The sequence below is a fragment of the Helicoverpa zea genome, chromosome 2 (genome assembly GCF_022581195.2).
Source record: "Helicoverpa zea isolate HzStark_Cry1AcR chromosome 2, ilHelZeax1.1, whole genome shotgun sequence".
Lineage (NCBI taxonomy): Eukaryota > Metazoa > Arthropoda > Insecta > Lepidoptera > Noctuidae > Helicoverpa > Helicoverpa zea.
This window is the reverse complement of record NC_061453.1, coordinates 1,197,281-1,214,694: the sequence shown is the minus strand read 5'-3', so window position 1 is coordinate 1,214,694 and position 17,414 is coordinate 1,197,281. Positions and strand designations below refer to the sequence as shown.

The 17,414-nt window shown below is 38.7% G+C and overlaps 2 protein-coding genes, 1 long non-coding RNA gene and 2 other non-coding genes across 6 annotated transcripts; 2 read left to right on the top strand and 3 right to left on the bottom strand.

The window, feature by feature from the left end:
• The first annotated feature begins 481 nt into the window (after positions 1–481).
• On the top strand, positions 482–6,861 carry LOC124643016 (probable ribosome production factor 1). The gene is made up of 6 exons (XM_047181856.1): positions 482–671; positions 742–865; positions 1,020–1,183; positions 2,788–2,992; positions 4,366–4,511; positions 6,637–6,861. Exons 1-6 carry the CDS (start codon positions 646–648, stop codon positions 6,812–6,814), a joined length of 843 nt encoding a protein of 280 aa, XP_047037812.1. The 5' UTR covers positions 482–645; the 3' UTR covers positions 6,815–6,861.
• A 3,470-nt stretch (positions 6,862–10,331) lies between these two features.
• On the top strand, positions 10,332–10,880 carry LOC124640677. The gene is made up of 2 exons (XR_006985579.1): positions 10,332–10,451; positions 10,688–10,880. It is a non-coding gene; the product is annotated as an uncharacterized LOC124640677 (long non-coding RNA).
• Positions 10,865–16,117, bottom strand: LOC124640666 (tRNA N(3)-methylcytidine methyltransferase METTL6). 2 transcript variants are annotated; one of them, XM_047178538.1, is made up of 12 exons: positions 15,254–16,117; positions 15,007–15,167; positions 14,727–14,774; positions 14,273–14,305; positions 14,015–14,086; positions 13,734–13,797; positions 13,454–13,508; positions 12,976–13,022; positions 12,635–12,689; positions 12,090–12,140; positions 11,741–11,798; positions 10,865–11,098 (listed from the first exon to the last, which is right to left on the bottom strand). In XM_047178538.1, the coding sequence occupies exons 1-3, from the start codon at positions 15,931–15,933 to the stop codon at positions 14,770–14,772; spliced, it is 846 nt and encodes a 281-aa protein (XP_047034494.1). In that variant the 5' UTR covers positions 15,934–16,117; the 3' UTR covers positions 10,865–11,098; positions 11,741–11,798; positions 12,090–12,140; positions 12,635–12,689; positions 12,976–13,022; positions 13,454–13,508; positions 13,734–13,797; positions 14,015–14,086; positions 14,273–14,305; positions 14,727–14,769. The 2 variants fall into 2 exon arrangements, with proteins under 2 accessions (XP_047034494.1, XP_047034506.1); XM_047178550.1 differs by having other exon boundaries at positions 14,046–14,086; positions 15,254–16,116.
• Positions 13,861–13,946, bottom strand: LOC124645302. Its single transcript, XR_006986204.1, has one exon. It is a non-coding gene; the product is annotated as a small nucleolar RNA snR60/Z15/Z230/Z193/J17 (small nucleolar RNA).
• Positions 14,147–14,231, bottom strand: LOC124645309. The gene has a single exon (XR_006986205.1). It is a non-coding gene; the product is annotated as a small nucleolar RNA snR60/Z15/Z230/Z193/J17 (small nucleolar RNA).
• Positions 16,118–17,414: the final 1,297 nt, after the last annotated feature.

The following is a 17,414-nucleotide window of genomic DNA, read 5'->3' as shown; positions in this document are numbered from 1 at the left end:
GTAGGGTCAGCTTCCAGGTGCGATGTGTAGGATCTGATCAATTCAATCCATATGCCAGATGGGAACTACCATTTTAACGTGCCTTTCGATACATGGAGGGACTCGTAAGACTAGTGGTCACCCATCCATGAACCGACCGTATGAAGCTGTCGAACGCCACCGTTGTTTGGTTTTGTGCATTCGTGAAGTGAGCTATGGTAGACTATATTTTCAAATGAGAATGATGAGAGGGCCTTGCGAACAAGCTGTTTTCAGTGCGTGCCGTCTGAAATCATTTTGTTATTAGTGTAAAAACACTTGAAAATAATTCATTCTTTAAAAAACTGCTTTCCAAATGTAAACAATTGTGTTATAAATGCATGCTCAAAAACATTAAATAACATTTTTTTTGTATCATAGAAAAAAAAATTAGGAGTTTCATGCTGTACAGTCTTCGTAAACATTTCGTTACTGTCAAGTTGGTCGCAAATGTCAAATCTGCTGAACGAACTTATGTCAAAATCGTCAAAAGTCAAAACAACGAAAAGCGTGTTCCACATGATAATCGAACACAAATATTGTAAAACTATTAACAAATAAGAGATTGCAGTGACAAAATAATATAGAAAGTAGTGTTTTAAGTCCAATTCATAAACGTAACACAATATGGCTCGCGGTAAAGACAAGAAAAAGTAAGTTTGGTTATGTACTCCGGTATTTGTATTTACGTTTACGAAATAACTAACAGCATGGTGATTTTAGGCGTAAGTTGGAGAAGAAGCAAGAAGGTGACGATGTCCCGAAGAAGATTCCTCACACGCTGGAGTCTCTCCGAGAGAAGGATGAGACTATGCTGGCTAATGTTGACGATGAAGAAAAGTTAGAGGTTAGAAACTTAAAGTTTTGGAGCTTGTAGATTGCGATATTAGGCATCTGAATCAGTAAACTTAAGCTTCAGAATGATTTCTCCTTTTATGACTTATTATTCAAAACATTAAAATAAAAAATCTATGTTTTTACATTCTTTTATATGTTTTCAGGCACAAAAGGACATGGAATTAGATGAACTGTCTTCCTACTATGAGAATTCGTATGAACCTAAAGTACTGATCACATATTCGGACAACCCACACAACAAGACTAGGATATTCGGCAAGGAGCTGTGTAGAATGATACCTAATTCTATATCTAGGTATAGGCAAAGGTGAGAACTCGGTCCCTAAGAAGACCCACAGACTGTTTGGCTTCCATACCTCGTAAGGCTAATATGGAGCCGTTATAAGTCCACTTAGAATTCTTGTTTAGTTCAGCTATAAAATGAAGGGTGCTGCACACTTTTGTTTTCCCATGGTCATAATTTTCATTAACTACACAGTTGCATACATCATGTTACGGGTTATTCCCGCTCGGTAACACCCTTTCATCAACACTGTTGACGATCGGGAAAAAAAAGTTTTGTTTGTTCACAGTGTTGACGAACGCTTCTTATTATTTTAGTGTAAAATGGTTATTATGCACATGATAGGGCCACTTTTATTTTTTAGTTAATTGTGTTTGAAAAGATCTAACATAATCCATTAAAACATTTAAAAAATCCATGTCATTTTATTTCCATATTTTAAAAATAAAAACCAGCATTCATGGACACTGCGAACAAACGAAACTTTTTTTTCCCCGATCGTCAACAGTGTTGACGAAAGGCCGTTACTGAGCGGGAATAACCCCATGTTACTTACTGTTTGTTTATATTGTACAAATTTCTAAGGCTTGTGTTTAAACACCACCCAAAAAAGTACCTATTTTACTACCAAAAAAATTCTAAACGGTTACCAAAATGGATAAATGGTCACCAAATAACGTTTCCAAAAATATTATTAGGTAAAACCATTTTTTCGTATTATTGACTACTAAAAAAATATATGGACGCCTTTAAAATACACTTTAGACCAAATATTATATATTGTCACTACTTAGATGTTACCAATTATGTAATACCATGACTCCTAATTTGGTCATTTTTGTTAGACTAAAAAAGCTAACGATCGCTAGAATATTTCCCAAATACCAATTAATATACTGGGGTTCCCAAACGTACGTCGCTTATTTATTGTTATATGAATTTGTGTGTAACTCAGTAGTAAAATGTAAGCACGAAACATGCAGCAAGCATGGCTTCTGTCACGGCTCCGGCACTGCGGGGCTCCGGCGGTCCCATGCGAGCTTATCGTCGCAGAGGGTTTTCACGCTCACCACCGCAGCTTCGGCTTGCTGGCCGGCTGAGCCGGCCAGCCTCAGCCGCGGCGGCGAGCGCTGAAACTACCTGCGCCTCAGCTCGCAGATCAAAGTTAGTGACGAAAACGAATCGCTGCAAAACCGACTCCACGTAATCTTGTCTGCCCTACCCCTAGAGTGCAATTCAAATCCTCGCCCCTCCGCGCCTACGCGGATTTGAATTGCACTCTAGGGGTAGGGCAGACAAGATTACGTGGAGTCGGTTTTGCAGCGATTCGTTTTCGTCACTAACTTTGATTTTGGTAGTAATATTAATCTTTTAGTTGGATAGAATTTGGTGACCATTAATCCATTTTGGGAACCAAAAATAATATTTGTGCGAGATTTGCGATTTTTCTGATGTTATTTTATTTTTTTTGGATCATAATATTATATACTTTAGTGCCCTTTTAATAAAGTCAATTTATTTTTTTTGGAGTTGTTTATTTTATTTGGTGCCTCAGCTTAGAGTCTTAAAAATATTTTTGGTGATCGCCTAAATTATACCCAATTTCTAATACCTTACATCATCAACAGATCATCAGTAAAGCGCATAGTACAGTCTGCAATCCGTGAGCAAGTGACAGATGTGATAGTAGTGAACGAGAATCAAAAACAGCCCAACGGGTTCCTCCTGATCCACTTACCGAACGGACCAACAGCACACTTCCGCCTCTCAAGCTGTAAGATCACTCCAGAGTTAAGGAAAGATTATAAGGAAATTACTACACATAGACCTGAGGTAAGTGAATGTTTATTTCCAGTTTTATTTTTAGACAAGTGTCCGCCTGGCTGTTTCACCCATGTTTAAGGTCTCAGCACACATATGGGATCGGAAAGGGATCGTAACCGTAACGCCTTTCGCCTCGCTGTCAACCAGGCGTCAACCTACCGTATGCACGTAACGAAAGCGTATCAGCAGCGCCTGTACGTCAACTCGGCTACGGCTAGGCGACACCGCGCTTACGCCTCGCCGCCCCCTGGCTGACGCGCAACACGAATGAAATACTCCTTGCGAATGGCGGCGTCTTTAGCAGGCAAGTCGCGGGAGGGGAAAGGGGAAAGGGTGGACGAAGAGATGTGAGCTCGGGTACGGAGAGACGTAAGCGCGGGGACGGAGAAACGTAAGCGCGGGGACGATGAGCCGTAAGCGCGGGAATTAAAGTTCGGAGCCTGTTCCGAGGCGAGGCGATTACGTTATTATTCCGATTAATGTGCGTTGCAGTAGGGAGTTTAAGGGTGCGTCCACATCTGGCGAATGCGCCGCGAATGCGCAGCACGCGAGCCGATCGCGAGCTGTCCGCGAGCTGCGCGCGTGCAGTCACTGCAATAGTTCGGTGCGCCTCTTTAGCGCAACTCACGCAAGGCTCGTATAGAGCGCGCGAGCGGCGCGCGATCTGCGCGCAATCAGTTCTCGCCCTTACAGTTCCGTATATTGGCTCAGTACTATCGAAGATGGCAGACGTCGCGCGCCGCCTGCGCGCCGCTCGCGTGCGGCGCTTAGGTCGCGCGCGAGCTGCGCGCGGGCCAAGCAGAAGCGGCGCACGAACAAAAATGCACGCGCGCAGCTCGCGGACAGCTCGCGATCGGCTCGCGTGCTGCGCATTCGCGGCGCATTCGCCAGATGTGGACGCACCCTAATACAAACCATTCTGAACGGCTCGAGGCGATACGGTGACGATCCCTTTCCGATCCCATATGTGTGCTGAGACCCTTAGTGGGTAGCCTTTCTTCATTTCTTTCTCACAAGATCTTCCTAAACATAACAGTAGTTTCTCAGATTAGCACTTTTAAATAAACTATACAACTTGCTATGTTAGCATAGACTAGCTGTTTCCTACAATTTCAATTGAGGTAATTACTTCATATGTGAACAATATACCATATTGATTACTACTGCAGAATCTGCTTTGTGCATCCAGAGATAAAATACATATGGTATACTCTTCTCCAAGTTTCATTCTCTTGTTTCTTTTTAAACCAGCTTAGTTACAAACCTTGCTAACATATGCACAGTGAAATTCCTATTTATCTTCCTGCCCTGTTCCCAATTTTATTTATTTATCATAATATATTATATGCTAGCAATATGAAAACAAACTGTATTCTTTGCAGGTAATCCTGAACAACTTCAGCACCCGTCTCGGTCTGACGGTGGGTCGCATGCTGGGCGCGTTGTTCCACTACGAGCCTCAGTTTCGCGGCCGCCGCGCCGTCACCTTCCACAACCAGCGCGACTACATATTCTTTAGGCATCATCGGTAATTATATTTCTCGTATAAGCTTCACTTGTTACTATGTATGTAATAAAAATCTTGAAATCTTAATTTGACCCACTTCCCAGCCTTTGATTAGGATGAAATTTGCAAACGCTCCGAGTTCTGATGACAATACACAACCAGCTAAGAAACGTAACAAAAAGTGTGTTGTTTAGTTTTTTAACTATTTCTTTTTTTGTCTCTAACGTACTCCGTCGCCTATTAATAAATTTAGCATGAACCGTTTGTAACTTGAATCCCTTCAACAACTTTTAGGAGATGAATTATACACAAGAAATTTATGTCGACTAATTTATTTTAACGGGCGGCGCCCTATTTATATGTGTACGCCTGCGACAGCGAAAATCAGCTTTTGAAAATTTAAAATTTTGAATCTGACATTTGAACTTCATTGTATTTTTCTTCATGACTATTGAAGGTTGCGAGTCGAAAAGGTTGTATGCGTTTCATGTCGCTACATCACTCCCCCCTAAGCGAAGCGAACGTTTGGTTTAACTGTGCGGCCGGAACGAGTGACGATTGTGTCACGCTGTAGTTTTGCTGTTGCTGCTGGTTGTGGCACTATGCTCGGGAAGCGCGATGGCGACGCTTGTTGCTTATTCTGCATGCTTGAGGAAGTGGGAGTGATTTCCTCTTCGTTAAGTAAGGCCGGTTTCAATCTGTCGATAGAGACGACTGCTGTACGCAAAGGCATCTGGATGGTAAATAATTTTTCTCCTCGATGTTTGACTTCGAATGGACGGTCGGTGAATATTGTGAGGTGATTGCCCTCTATCAATCTTCGAAGATGTTGAACAGCGGTGTACATGGCTAATAATTCGCGATCGTACACGCTGTATCTTCGTTGAGTTTCGCTCATGGATTTTGAGAAAAATGCCAGTGGTTTCCAAACGTTGTCGACCTTTTGTTGAAGGACGGCGCCGATGCTAGTATTCGATGCGTCAGTGTATAGACTTAGCGGCGCGTTGGGAATCGGGTGCGTTAGCGTTGTTGCTTCGAGTATGCTTTGTCGGCATTTCTCAAAAGCTTGTTCTGCCTCTTGTGACCATTTAATCGGAGTTTTGTCGTTTTTCTTGCTGTTGTGTAGATATTTGTTCAATTCGTGTTGACTTTCAGCTTGATGAGGTAAACAACTGCGATAGAAATTCATCATTCCAAGAAATCTTCGCAGTTCTTCAGACTAGCGCCGAAGGTATCTAGGCGTTCGAGTACCATTTGTAAGTGCTGGCGATGTTCTTCCTTGTTTCTCGAGAATACCAGCATATCATCAACGAAACAAAATACGATGTCGTCTAGTCCTCGAAGGACTTCATGCATGAAGCGTTGAAAGGTTTGACCGGAATTTCTTAAGCCGAAAGTCATGCAGTTGAACTCAAAAAGGCCAAATGGTGTTATTATTGCTGTTTTCTGTGCATCTTCTTTTGCGATAGGAATCCAATAATATGCCATTTTCAGATCAAGTTTTGAGAATATCTTCTTGCCGTGAAGTTGGTATGTAAAATCTTGAATTCTCGGTATGGGGTATCGGTCGGGAACGGTGACTGCGTTGAGTCTTCTATAATCTCCGCATACTCGTAGTGAGCCATCTTTTTTCTTGACAACATGGAGTGGACTCGCCCACGGACTGCATGATGGTTTGCATATTCCCATCTCTATCATGCGTTCGAACTCGAGTTTCGCAGCTTTGTACTTGTTGGGAGGAAGAGGGCGCGGCCGAGAGAATATTGGAGGGCCGGTTGTCTCTATATGGTGTGTGACGTCATGTTTGGCTGGCGTCTTTAGTGACATAGGTCGCAGTACATCAGGATATTTTTTAGAAGGTCGTGGTAGGCGTGGTCGTGATTGATCGTGAAGACGGTTTCCTCGCAGCTGTTTATTCTTATTGTGCTTATACTGAGATCGGTCACTCGGTCTATGAGTTTTCTTTGGTGAAGATCGACTAGTAATTTAAAATTTTGAATCTGACATTTGAACTTCATTGTATTTTTCTTCATGACTATTGAAGGTTGCGAGTCGAAAAGGTTGTATGCGTTTCATGTCGCTACAAACTGTTCTTGATACAATTTTTTGTAGCAGATTTTATTAGCATTAATTTAAAATTCCGCAGGTACGAATTCACTTCAGACGGCAAGCGGGCGAAGCTTCGAGAACTAGGCCCACGCTTCACCCTGAAGCTGATCTCCTTACAGCAAGGGACCTTCGACTCGAAGCGCGGAGACTACGAGTGGATCATCGCCGGCAGGAGGCACCAGCTCGAGACATCCAGGAGGAAGTTCTTCTTATAGTATGTTCTATGTCATTGAGAAAGAAATAAAGTATTTTGTAAGACCTATTGTGTCATTTGTCTTTTCAACTGACCTCCATAAACATTGGAAGTACATAAATAAGTAGCTAGGTAGTGCGTTTTTCAGAAAAAAGTAAATGTTTTCCTTACAATTAAACTTTTCAACGGATCTCTGAATCGGCTGGACCAATTTTGATAGACAGATAGCTGCTGTTTTAAGATGTGACATGCTGGGTAGGTAGGTACATCAAATAAGGTATCGTCACAGCATTGAGCTGTTTAGCGACTCCCTACTGCAACGTGTAGGTATTTGAAACGCTTGGCCCCGCCTCAGGGTCGAATCGATACGATAACGTTTCATTGTTGAAACACTGTTACAACGATAGACTTTGTGCAAGGAACTCGCTCGGCAAACTACATTCGGCGTCACAAAAATCGCACCACTTTATAAATTCCCTTCAAAGTCATTTTAACCCTATTAATCAATGGTAGACATATGATTATCAGGTATCATTGGAAAAGCAATTTATTTAAATTTCAGAATAAATGAATGGAATGGATGTGGTTATTTGTTTACATGGATATAAAGAAAAGCAAGCTAATGCAAATGATTAAAAAGGAAAATTTTATTTTATCAGTAAAAATTACAACAAAGTCCTTTAAAACAACTTAAAACCTAGTGTTATTCCCCCCCTGGCCCTGATTACTGCTTCCATGCGTTCTCTCATGGACCTGATTAACGTGACATCCACGGCATCTTGGAGGTCGTAAAGTGGTAGGGGCAGGATCACGTGCCCGTACTCGCCGTTTCAGTTCATCCCAAAGATGCTCAATAGGGTTCAGGTCTGGACCCCATTCCCAAAGTCCCATTTGATTCCAAAAACCCTCTTGACTTTGTTTTTTCCTATTAGCCATCTTTTCTTTACATTCATCGCTTTTAGATTGCCATTTCATAAATTCAGCACGGTATGCAATATGTTGGATGCATTCCATACATCTAATGCAGCGGTTCCCGAATTCTTTTGGCTTCGGAACCCTTTTCGTCTCACCATTTTTCGGCGGAACCTTAGCTTAAGAAGTAAACTAAAGACGTATATACACTTAGGTACGGCTCGTGGCGCGTGGTAGCGCACCAAATGGTTATATGGTAAGAGACATATTCATTATACTCGGGCGTAGCATGGCCACACGGGCCAGAAAACAATTTAGCCGCCCTTGACGTTGTGTATTATGTGAATAGTTTTCAGTTTGAAGACTGACAAAGTAAACGCAAAAAGAAATAGATTGGATTTGTACAGGTGCGAGCGCGATTTTTTTTAACTAAAAGAAGAAGTTCCAAGAACCCTGTGGTAGTCGGTATCGCGAGCGAAGCGAGCGCGAATTTTTTTTAGTTTAAGTACCTACACAAAATAAACAAAACCATTGTAAATTAATAAGGTCTCAAAAAGTACAATATCCACACAAAAAAGGAAATGCAAATGAATGAGTAGCTAGCAAAGAAAGCGCTATTGCTTTTTCTGAACCAGAGGAATAAAAAATAAACATCAAAGGAAACCTCGACGGAAGAGCGCGAAATTTTTTCGGTGTTGGATACTTGAGCAATTAAACGAACATAAAAGCATTACACGTAACATGGAGTCGCGAGCGAAGCGAGCGCAAAATTTTCGGATTCGCGGAGGTGCAAAAATTGGAAATAATGTCACACTTTGATTCATGGTAAAAATAGCCACTAGAAATACTCGTATGCCGTGTCATTTCACGTCCTGTCAAATGTATGAAAACGTATAATCCTGGCGATGAAATAAGCCCAAAAAATGCGGTGATTTTTGGCCGACTCGCTACCTACTTTTGCCGATTGCCGAAGACCTGGAGGTATTAAGTTAATCTACAATTTGTAAAAAACGGAATTAAATTATCTGCTGCCGTGGCCTTCCCCCGCCACTTGTCGCGAACTCGTACTTACACTTCCGAGTGGTACCCACCTACATGGTGCCTAAATGGAATTTTGGAATGCAATATTTAAAACAATTTAATTGAAAATTAATAATAATTTAATATTGTCGAAAGTGAAACGATTTACCATATGGAAATCTTGAATTTTCCACGGAACCCCTGAGGGCCTGTCACGGAACCTCAGGGTTCCGCGGAACCCCATTTGGGAACAGCTGATCTAATGCGAGCATGTCGCATAGACAAGCCAAATTCATTAACTTCCTCTGTAGGTTTTTTAAGTAAAACCTGGTTGCTGTCATTCATCTCCTTGCTACATCACATGTCGCTGACGAAGTATTCGATAAGATCATCGAGCTTAGAATTATAAGGAGACGCCGTTTTGATATTGACGTATCTATAGTTATATAAATATGAAACAAACTATGCAACATAGTTCTGTCTCACTCTTTCTAAGCAGATAAGTGTATTTGAAAACAGGGACAACAATATTTTTGTGATTGCGTAAAATGGTGACATTTACTTTTGAAATCCTTCTGCGTGCCATATCTGGCCATATATGTCATGGTAGTTGTGCTGTCAAATAGGTGCTCTTCGTGACTTATTTTTGCTATTTTATAGAATATCACTCGTGTTTACTTTTAAGACTTTACTATTTCAATAGTGAAATAATCAACGAATATGCCTATGTGTTGTATTGTGAAGTGTGGTGCTAGGAAGCACCAAAATCAAGCTGGATTGTCTTTACACAGGTTAGGAACCTATTTTTGCTAGAAACTACATAAAATAATTCACATTTTATAAAAAATATGTTACGGGAACATGAATTGATGGTGAAAGTACTTATATTTTGGTTTATTTCTGTATAAAAACCTATATTTAGAAATAAATGTTGTTTACAATAACATGTTATATTGGCATAGTGCTGTGCAGTTGTCATAATAGTATCGATATAATATCCACTTATAATAAGTCTGCTTTTACAAATTTTAACATCAGAACTTACTGTCCCTAAGACACTGAGCCCTCAGAGTTGTGTATTATTTTCAACAAAACATCAGTTAAAAACATTTTGATTAAAAAGGCGTATTATAAAATTCAGGATTTTAAAGACATATTTTATTGAAAATAATATGTTTTGCCTTTTTATTTTCACATGATGCTTCTACGGCGACCACGGGCACGGCAGTGCTTCCGCACAGACGAGCAAATCGGAATGCAAGTTGCAATGTTTGCTTGAGAACTTAGTTACCGAGTATAGATTTCGAATTGTATAAATATTTTTTTCTTAGCACTAAAATTGTTTTGTACAATCGATTAATACATAATTAGCTCCATTTGCATTATATAACTTTCTTATGAATAGCTTGAAAACGATTTTAAATTATTGTTTTTTTTTTAAGAGAGTATCCTTATGGCGTTTCTTGCGGATTCTTCTTCATAGGACCGAATCTTTGGCACCCTGCAACTAGTCTGACGTGAAAGAACTTTCATAGGGCTATTTGAAATAATAAATAATTACTTTGCCTGTTTATTTTTTTTTTTCAAAGGTATCACTATTGTTGCTGGTATTGCTATTTTGATAGTCCTAAATGAGTTGAAATTCCAGGAGCCTTGTCTGCAGAAATTACTCTTTGTTTTGGCTTAATACAAGCGTTGTGATGTCACGCCTGTCTCGGCGAGGCGAGGTCAATCAATCAATCGTTTATTATTTCACTTTGTACATAATTTTACAATATTTCAAGTGCTGATGTAAGATTTGCCTGAACTAGGTAAAAACCTGTGTCTCAGGAGTAAAAGTGCTTATTATAATATATCTAGTAGCGAAATTAACATTTCACAATAAATTGCTATAGTAATTAAAAAGTAGGTTACTGTGACAAATAAAGTGTTATTATACATAACACTTGTAGGAGGTTAGGAGGTGGGCAAGCTCCTTGGAGGAGGGCCGGACCTTGCGGACCACCAGTTCTGTTTAGGCAGGTTGCGCTCAACGGTGGACGCCATCATGCGCGTGAGAGCTCTCACGACGAGGGCTGCTGTGTCCTGGGGTGGGGGCTAAGACATTCGAATTCGACATCGAAGTCATTGACAACCAAAGTTTCAGTTCTGCGTTTTTTATTTTTTAAGAAGGCTTAGCTTAGATCAACCAACTTCTTCCTTGATTCATCATGTGTTACAATTGACGTTCAAACTGATGCTGAAGAAGCAAAGGATGTTCTTGGTGCACAACCGTTCGTTTCTGTTGCAGACTAATTCCATTTCCCGACTTTCACTGCAATATAATACAACGAGTATTCACCGACCATACGTTTTCTTCCGGACCTTGAGTTACCTGCAACAAATTAAAACTTACATTTAGTTAACTGGTACGAACGGTTAACATTTTAGCTTTTCCGTGTAATAGTTGTAGTGTGTCTATATAACCGACTCGGCGTCGTTGGCGTCGAGCCGGCAGTTTTGGCCACGGTCATCTTTGTCTCGACTTACTGAATGCTTCATCAGGAGACTACATTCACATAGGATGAGACAGCCTACAGATACAGTGGTGATGGGACAGTTTGGTGTCAGAACAACTAATATAAAGGGAGCTTAACGTATTATTGTGCAAAAGAAACTTTCTGAAGTGATATTTACTACTCTAACTCATAGCAAAACAATCAGTTCAATCGCAATAAAACAGATTACTCTAAATTGCCGACATAACATGAGTTAAATTGATGATAGACAGCTGTGCTTCCTTCTCTGAGCATTTAATTTGGTCATATCATCGCATACATCAGTCAATTTATTATGGAATTGAACTTCAACTGTAAGATAAAGTTTATATCTGATGGAAAATACGTCGAGTGTATCGTAAATGTATGATCGAGGCACTAACGCGTCATCGGTTAGATATGAATGATGTTTTGGCGTTACGCGACTCAATTTACGTCATGAACCTTCCCTAATTTGATCCAGGAAAATTGACACTTACATTTTAAATTCTTGAAATCTTGTGCCAATTCTTGATAGAAGGACATACTTTCAGAGATCTGAAACAAAGAAGGGATGTATGAAATAAATGTATCTGAATTTGCAGTAATTAGAATGTAGGTAATATTACTCAGACGCGTAAGGTTGGTCAACATGGTTGATTGGGTTCGCTCTGTTGAGGGAGACCTGAAGGTCGAGTCATCATTGTATATGTTACATTACAAGAAATCTATTTACTGTAATTGAATAATTCTTAATAAAATGTATCAAGTACTTAATCAAAGGGCAATGCTAGATATTCTAAATTTTTAAGATTAAAGAGCTAGGTTCATAGTATTTCACAAGCTTACCTTGAAGATCCAAATTGGCTAAGATGAATCTTAATTCTCAGCAAAATATACCTGAGAACAATACAAAATTTTGTTAATATCTTTGTTTTACTCAGTAAATTATTTATATTTGTTTAAAATTAACTCAGACGCGTGTAGTTGGTCAACATGGTGTTTTGGGTTCGCTCTGTTGAGGGAGACCTGAAGGTCGGGTCATCATTGTAATATTAAAAATATATATACTTAGAGGTCACAAACTGTATAAATACACAAAAACTTAACCGCCTGTTTTACACTTGTCTTAAAAAATTGTGGCTGCAAAATGAACCATATGTCAACGTCATAATTTGTCATTTTTTTAGACAAAGCTTAAACTGACGTTTAAAAGTTTTTGTGGTAAGACGGTAACCGTCGTACCACAAAATCTTTTAAACGTCAGTTTAACACTTGTTAAGTTTAAGTGTAAGTTTTTGTAGTAAGGCCATAAAGGTTTAAAATTAAAAAATTGAAATAAATTTCAGGCAACTGAATCTTGTAATGTTATGCAAGAACAAATTCTAACTTACTTGTTATGTTTCTACTCAGCTTGCAGTAGAAGATATCTCCAATGTCTGGATATACCTGTAAAGATAATATTACTAATAAGCCTATGTATCCCCAGAATAAATTTAATTAATTTTGGATATAAAATCAGTGAGGATAGTTATGTTAACAGCATTAGTGTCAGATGTCCCTATCTGAGGTCATCATTTGAAATTCAACTTCCAAAGAATATATTTATATGAAACTAGCTGTTTTCACAAGCTTGAGGAAGAGTTTAGCTTTCTAAAAGTTAATATCTAAATCTGTTAAGTAGTATTGGAGCCTTTAAGTTATAGAACTATGGAACTATCTATTCGATTCTTACCTTTTAGATGGCAATTCCAAACGCTTTTGCAACTATTTCAGCTAGATCTGTAACAAAAACATCTCATTAGCATCATACATTATGATTTTTATTTATCTGTATTGTTTTTGTAATTACTCAGATGCGTAAGGTTGGTCAACATGGTGTTTTGGGTTCGCTCTGTTGAGGGAGACCTGAAGGTCGGGTCATCATTGTAAAGCTTGTAAAAGAAGTTTAGTTTCTACCGTTAATATTAGTACTATACTCTATCCACGGAAGCAAGAGCTAAAAGGTAAACAAAGAATGACACTTTTTCAAGATGGCGGTATAACCCGACCGATGACAAAATCACAGATACTGCGAACATTTTACACAAAAATGTGACGTTTTGTCATCGGTCGGGTTATACCGCCATCTTGAAAAAGTGTCATTCTTTGTTTACCTTTTAGCTCTTGCTTCCGTGGATAGAGTATAAACATTATAAAATCTTACTACTTACATTAAATACAATTTATAGTATGTTTTCTTATTTCACCAGCTTCCATGTCTCATGTCTGCAAAAAGGAGAAATTTTGTTAGGAAAAGGGGTATTGTTTTATGACAAACTATTAAGTAATGTAGAAATCAGTGAGGATAGTTATGTTAACAGCATTATAATCAGATGTCCCTATCTGAAATCATCATTTGAAAATTCGTAAGATATTTATTTAGACTAAATATCGGAAAACTAAGCTGAAATACAGCGTTAAAGATAGTTATGTAATAAACTAGAACCTTACCCAATTTCAAAGCAGTATTTAACAAGTCATCTGCTAGTTTTTCACAGCATCTTCCAGCAAAGTTCTATGAAAAAATAAGAATTGATTAGAAAACATATTTCTTTTCAACAAAAGTAAAAGTTTTAAAATTTATAATCAGATAGGAGCGAAAGACATAAAAAGTGTGTACATCAAAGTGTTCAGATGAACTATGAAGTCATCATGTTAATACTTAAATTCAGATAATTTAATTTAAGGATCCTGCTTTGTTCATATAAAAATATGAAAGGAAAAATTATTACCTTTCACATGTAGCTGAGAGAAAATGTTTACCTTTCACATGTAGCAGCACCAACAGCCAATTGTTGGTGAATCTGCAATACATACAATTTGTTAGTGGTGTTTGAAGAATTTAAATAATAGGATAAATTCAGTGTTATAATCAGATAGGAGCGAAAGACATAAAATGTGTGTACATCAAAGCGTTCAGATGAACTATGAAGTCATCATTCAATTTTGTCTAAAAACAAAAAAAATATTTAAGAAATCTTATATCTTACCTTAAATATGGAGTTCTGATAACTCTTTCATACCTGTAACCAATAAAAAGTAAAATAAATACCTTTTAAAACGTGGATTAATAGAAAAATATTTTCAAAGAAAAGTCAGGATGCTCTTAAAAGCATTTTGGTTTTGCATCAGACCCCACAACAGGTTGCCCTAAGCTAAAATTTTGAAAAATACAAAATGTGCTGGTGGAAAAAACCAGCAAAAAGTAATGAATGAATAATTACTAAGTTAACCATGTTCTGGAAGTTGCCCTAATCTTGATACACCCGTTGTGAGGCAACTGAAGGTTTTCAGCTGCACTGCGATGTCATCATGCTGTTAGAGTTACTTAGATGAACATTTAGGGACCAAAACAAAATAAGAAATAAAGGTCAGTGGGTCATCTTGGGGGCAGAAACATGGGAAATGAACTGTCTAATACAGAAACAAGAATTAAAAACTTACCTAATAAAGTTTCATTGAAGAATCCTTCTACTTAGGGTCTTTCTCAGCCTGAAACAATGAAAGATATGGTGAGAATGGTAGTACCAAAAGTTTTGTAGTGTGGTTTATTGCAGTTGTGTTCAGCTAGAGCTAATATACATGCAAGATCATGGTTTTTCAATGGTTAGCACTTATCATCATTAAGAAATTATACTTGAATGATGTCCGAGTTTCTATTATAAATTGTATGTACTTTTTTTGCAGTAAATACTTATTTCTTTAGTACAATCTTAGTTCTTACCATTGCTAGGCTTCCGATATTTCCCCTGCACAAATATGCGAGGTACGTCTATGCCTTCTTTGAAGTTGACTGTCCGACGCTGCACATATGTGTTCATGAGGATCTCAAACCCAGCTTCAGTAAATAGCTTCTGCAATTCTTCTTCTGTGAAGTAGTAACTCCTGAAAATTGGTAGTAGAGTTAGAATATAATTAAAGTAAATGCATGTACGGAAATGGAGAGGTTACTTTGGCATTGTGGAACTTACCTAGTACCATCTTGCCTCATGTAGAAGTTATCAGCAATCTTGTGTCCAGGTTTGAAGCGTAACTGCGCCATGTCGTACCTTCCATAGTCACGGAACAAAAGCACGCCGCCCGGCTTTAGCGCCCTGAAGGCCACCTTAGCAGCTTGCGCCCACAAATCAGGATGGATGGCAGACAATACGAATATCAGACTCGCTATGTCCACGCAACCTTCTTCCATGTTCTCGAATAAGTCATCAGTAGTCAGGTCAGCGCAAAATGCCTTCATACGACTCTCGTCAAACAGTTTGTTACCCTTCACGAACTCCACTGCACGTGGTGAAAAATCACACGCATAGAAATAAAAGTTGGTGAAACCTTCTTCGACTAGCGGGAATATCATGTTGCCCACGCCGCATCCCAGCTCCAAGAATGTGATCTTTTCATCAACATCAAAGTTTATAAGCTCTTGAAACTCACGTGTGGTCCAATGCCGGTCCTTGAAGAATTTTGTCTCATTTCTCTTGTAAAAGATGTCCCAGTGACGCTTAGCTTCTTTCTCTAACCGAGCAGCTTTGGCTTCAGGTATTATTCGAGAGTTTTGAGCGTCTAAACGTAACTTTTCCTCATCAGTCAAATCCTTGAGACGATGAACGAAAATGTCACCGTTCTCGCCGACACGTTGGTCTTCATCGGTTTCCATCTTGATTTCTATTGATGAGTTCCGGATTTTCAAAGCATGGTAGAATATTGAATAGCGCTATTGATAAAGATTACTACTTATTTTCATTATCCAAGCTGAAAATCTGCACAAACGATAGAATACAACCTGTCCAACAAACTCGAACCAAGTGAATGAAATAAAATAAAATTGACTTTGATCGAATGAATGAAAATTATTCTGTGAGTGTGAATGAATGAATTCTGCCAGTCCTGTTGGTACACCTGATTCTGCCATAGACTATAAAATGATGCGATTTTGTGATATGGTGCTGCCAGGCTAAATATAGCAAAATTATAATATTAAAACGAGTTTTTCGTCAATTTTTGAATTTGATAAGATTTAACGTTACTTATTCAATGATTTAATGTTCCTCAAATCAGTAATTTATCTCGCCTTAACTCCAAGAGAACAAACTTCAGTATCAATTCTGAAGAAAAACTATTTGGATGTAATCTCTTTTCAAGTTACAATCTACAGCTTGGCAAAAAAGAGTGTGGAATAAATGAGGTCAGCAGTATCGCACCTGTGGCAGCCCGGAATACTACGACTCACAGATTTTGATATTTGTTATTTTTGGAGATATTCAATCCTAAGTAGGCGATGTCCCTTGGACACTTCAATGTCCAGTATTAACGATGTTAACAATTTTTATTTGATTTTGATTTTTAGTTCCAACTGTCACCGCGTCAGTCTCTTTTTTGCCAAGCTGTAAAATTCGTAGTACCCAGTATCAAGATTAATAAGCAAACTTGAACAACTTCGTTCAACTGAAATAGAAATACTTTCCTTACAGCAAGTAATAACCGTCTCTAAAAGCTGCACCGTGCCGCCATGATCACAATCGCCGTCTGATGAACTACTTTATTGTTTAAACAAAACCGCCAAGGTTTAATTGAACGAAATTCTATTGATATGACAATGATAAAAAACACTACAGCTGCGATTAGGTACGTGAAGGTCAGACTTTATCATGAGGGACGTCAATTCGCAATCGATTATCATCAGAGTGTCATGATCCACTCGCATGCGACTGCGATGCGGGCTGCCTACTGCGTGTCACGTGGATCTTATCTAGGGCAAATCGTTTAAATATTGACAATTGACGGTCTAGTTTTAAATAGAGGTCCTCGTAATTTAATTTGAGCTCCTGAGCAAGTCCACAGTGCCCAATAGATGAAGACGGACAATAAAGGGACAACATGCACCTAGGTCTCACTTTAGACAGTCCCTGTCTTACATGCTTTACTACAAGGCTTTACTACCCAGCTTCATTAGGTCTTGGAGTTCAAACAAAGATCAATTAGATAATTGATCTCAGTGACTCAGTAGTAGATAATTTATGAAACGTAGCATACTTTAATGATTTATTTATTTATTGATAAGTTTGTGCTAGACGAATAGAACAAAGTTGAGCTGAGTGACTCCCACACCTCGTAAAGAGGGTTGGTCCGACACACCTC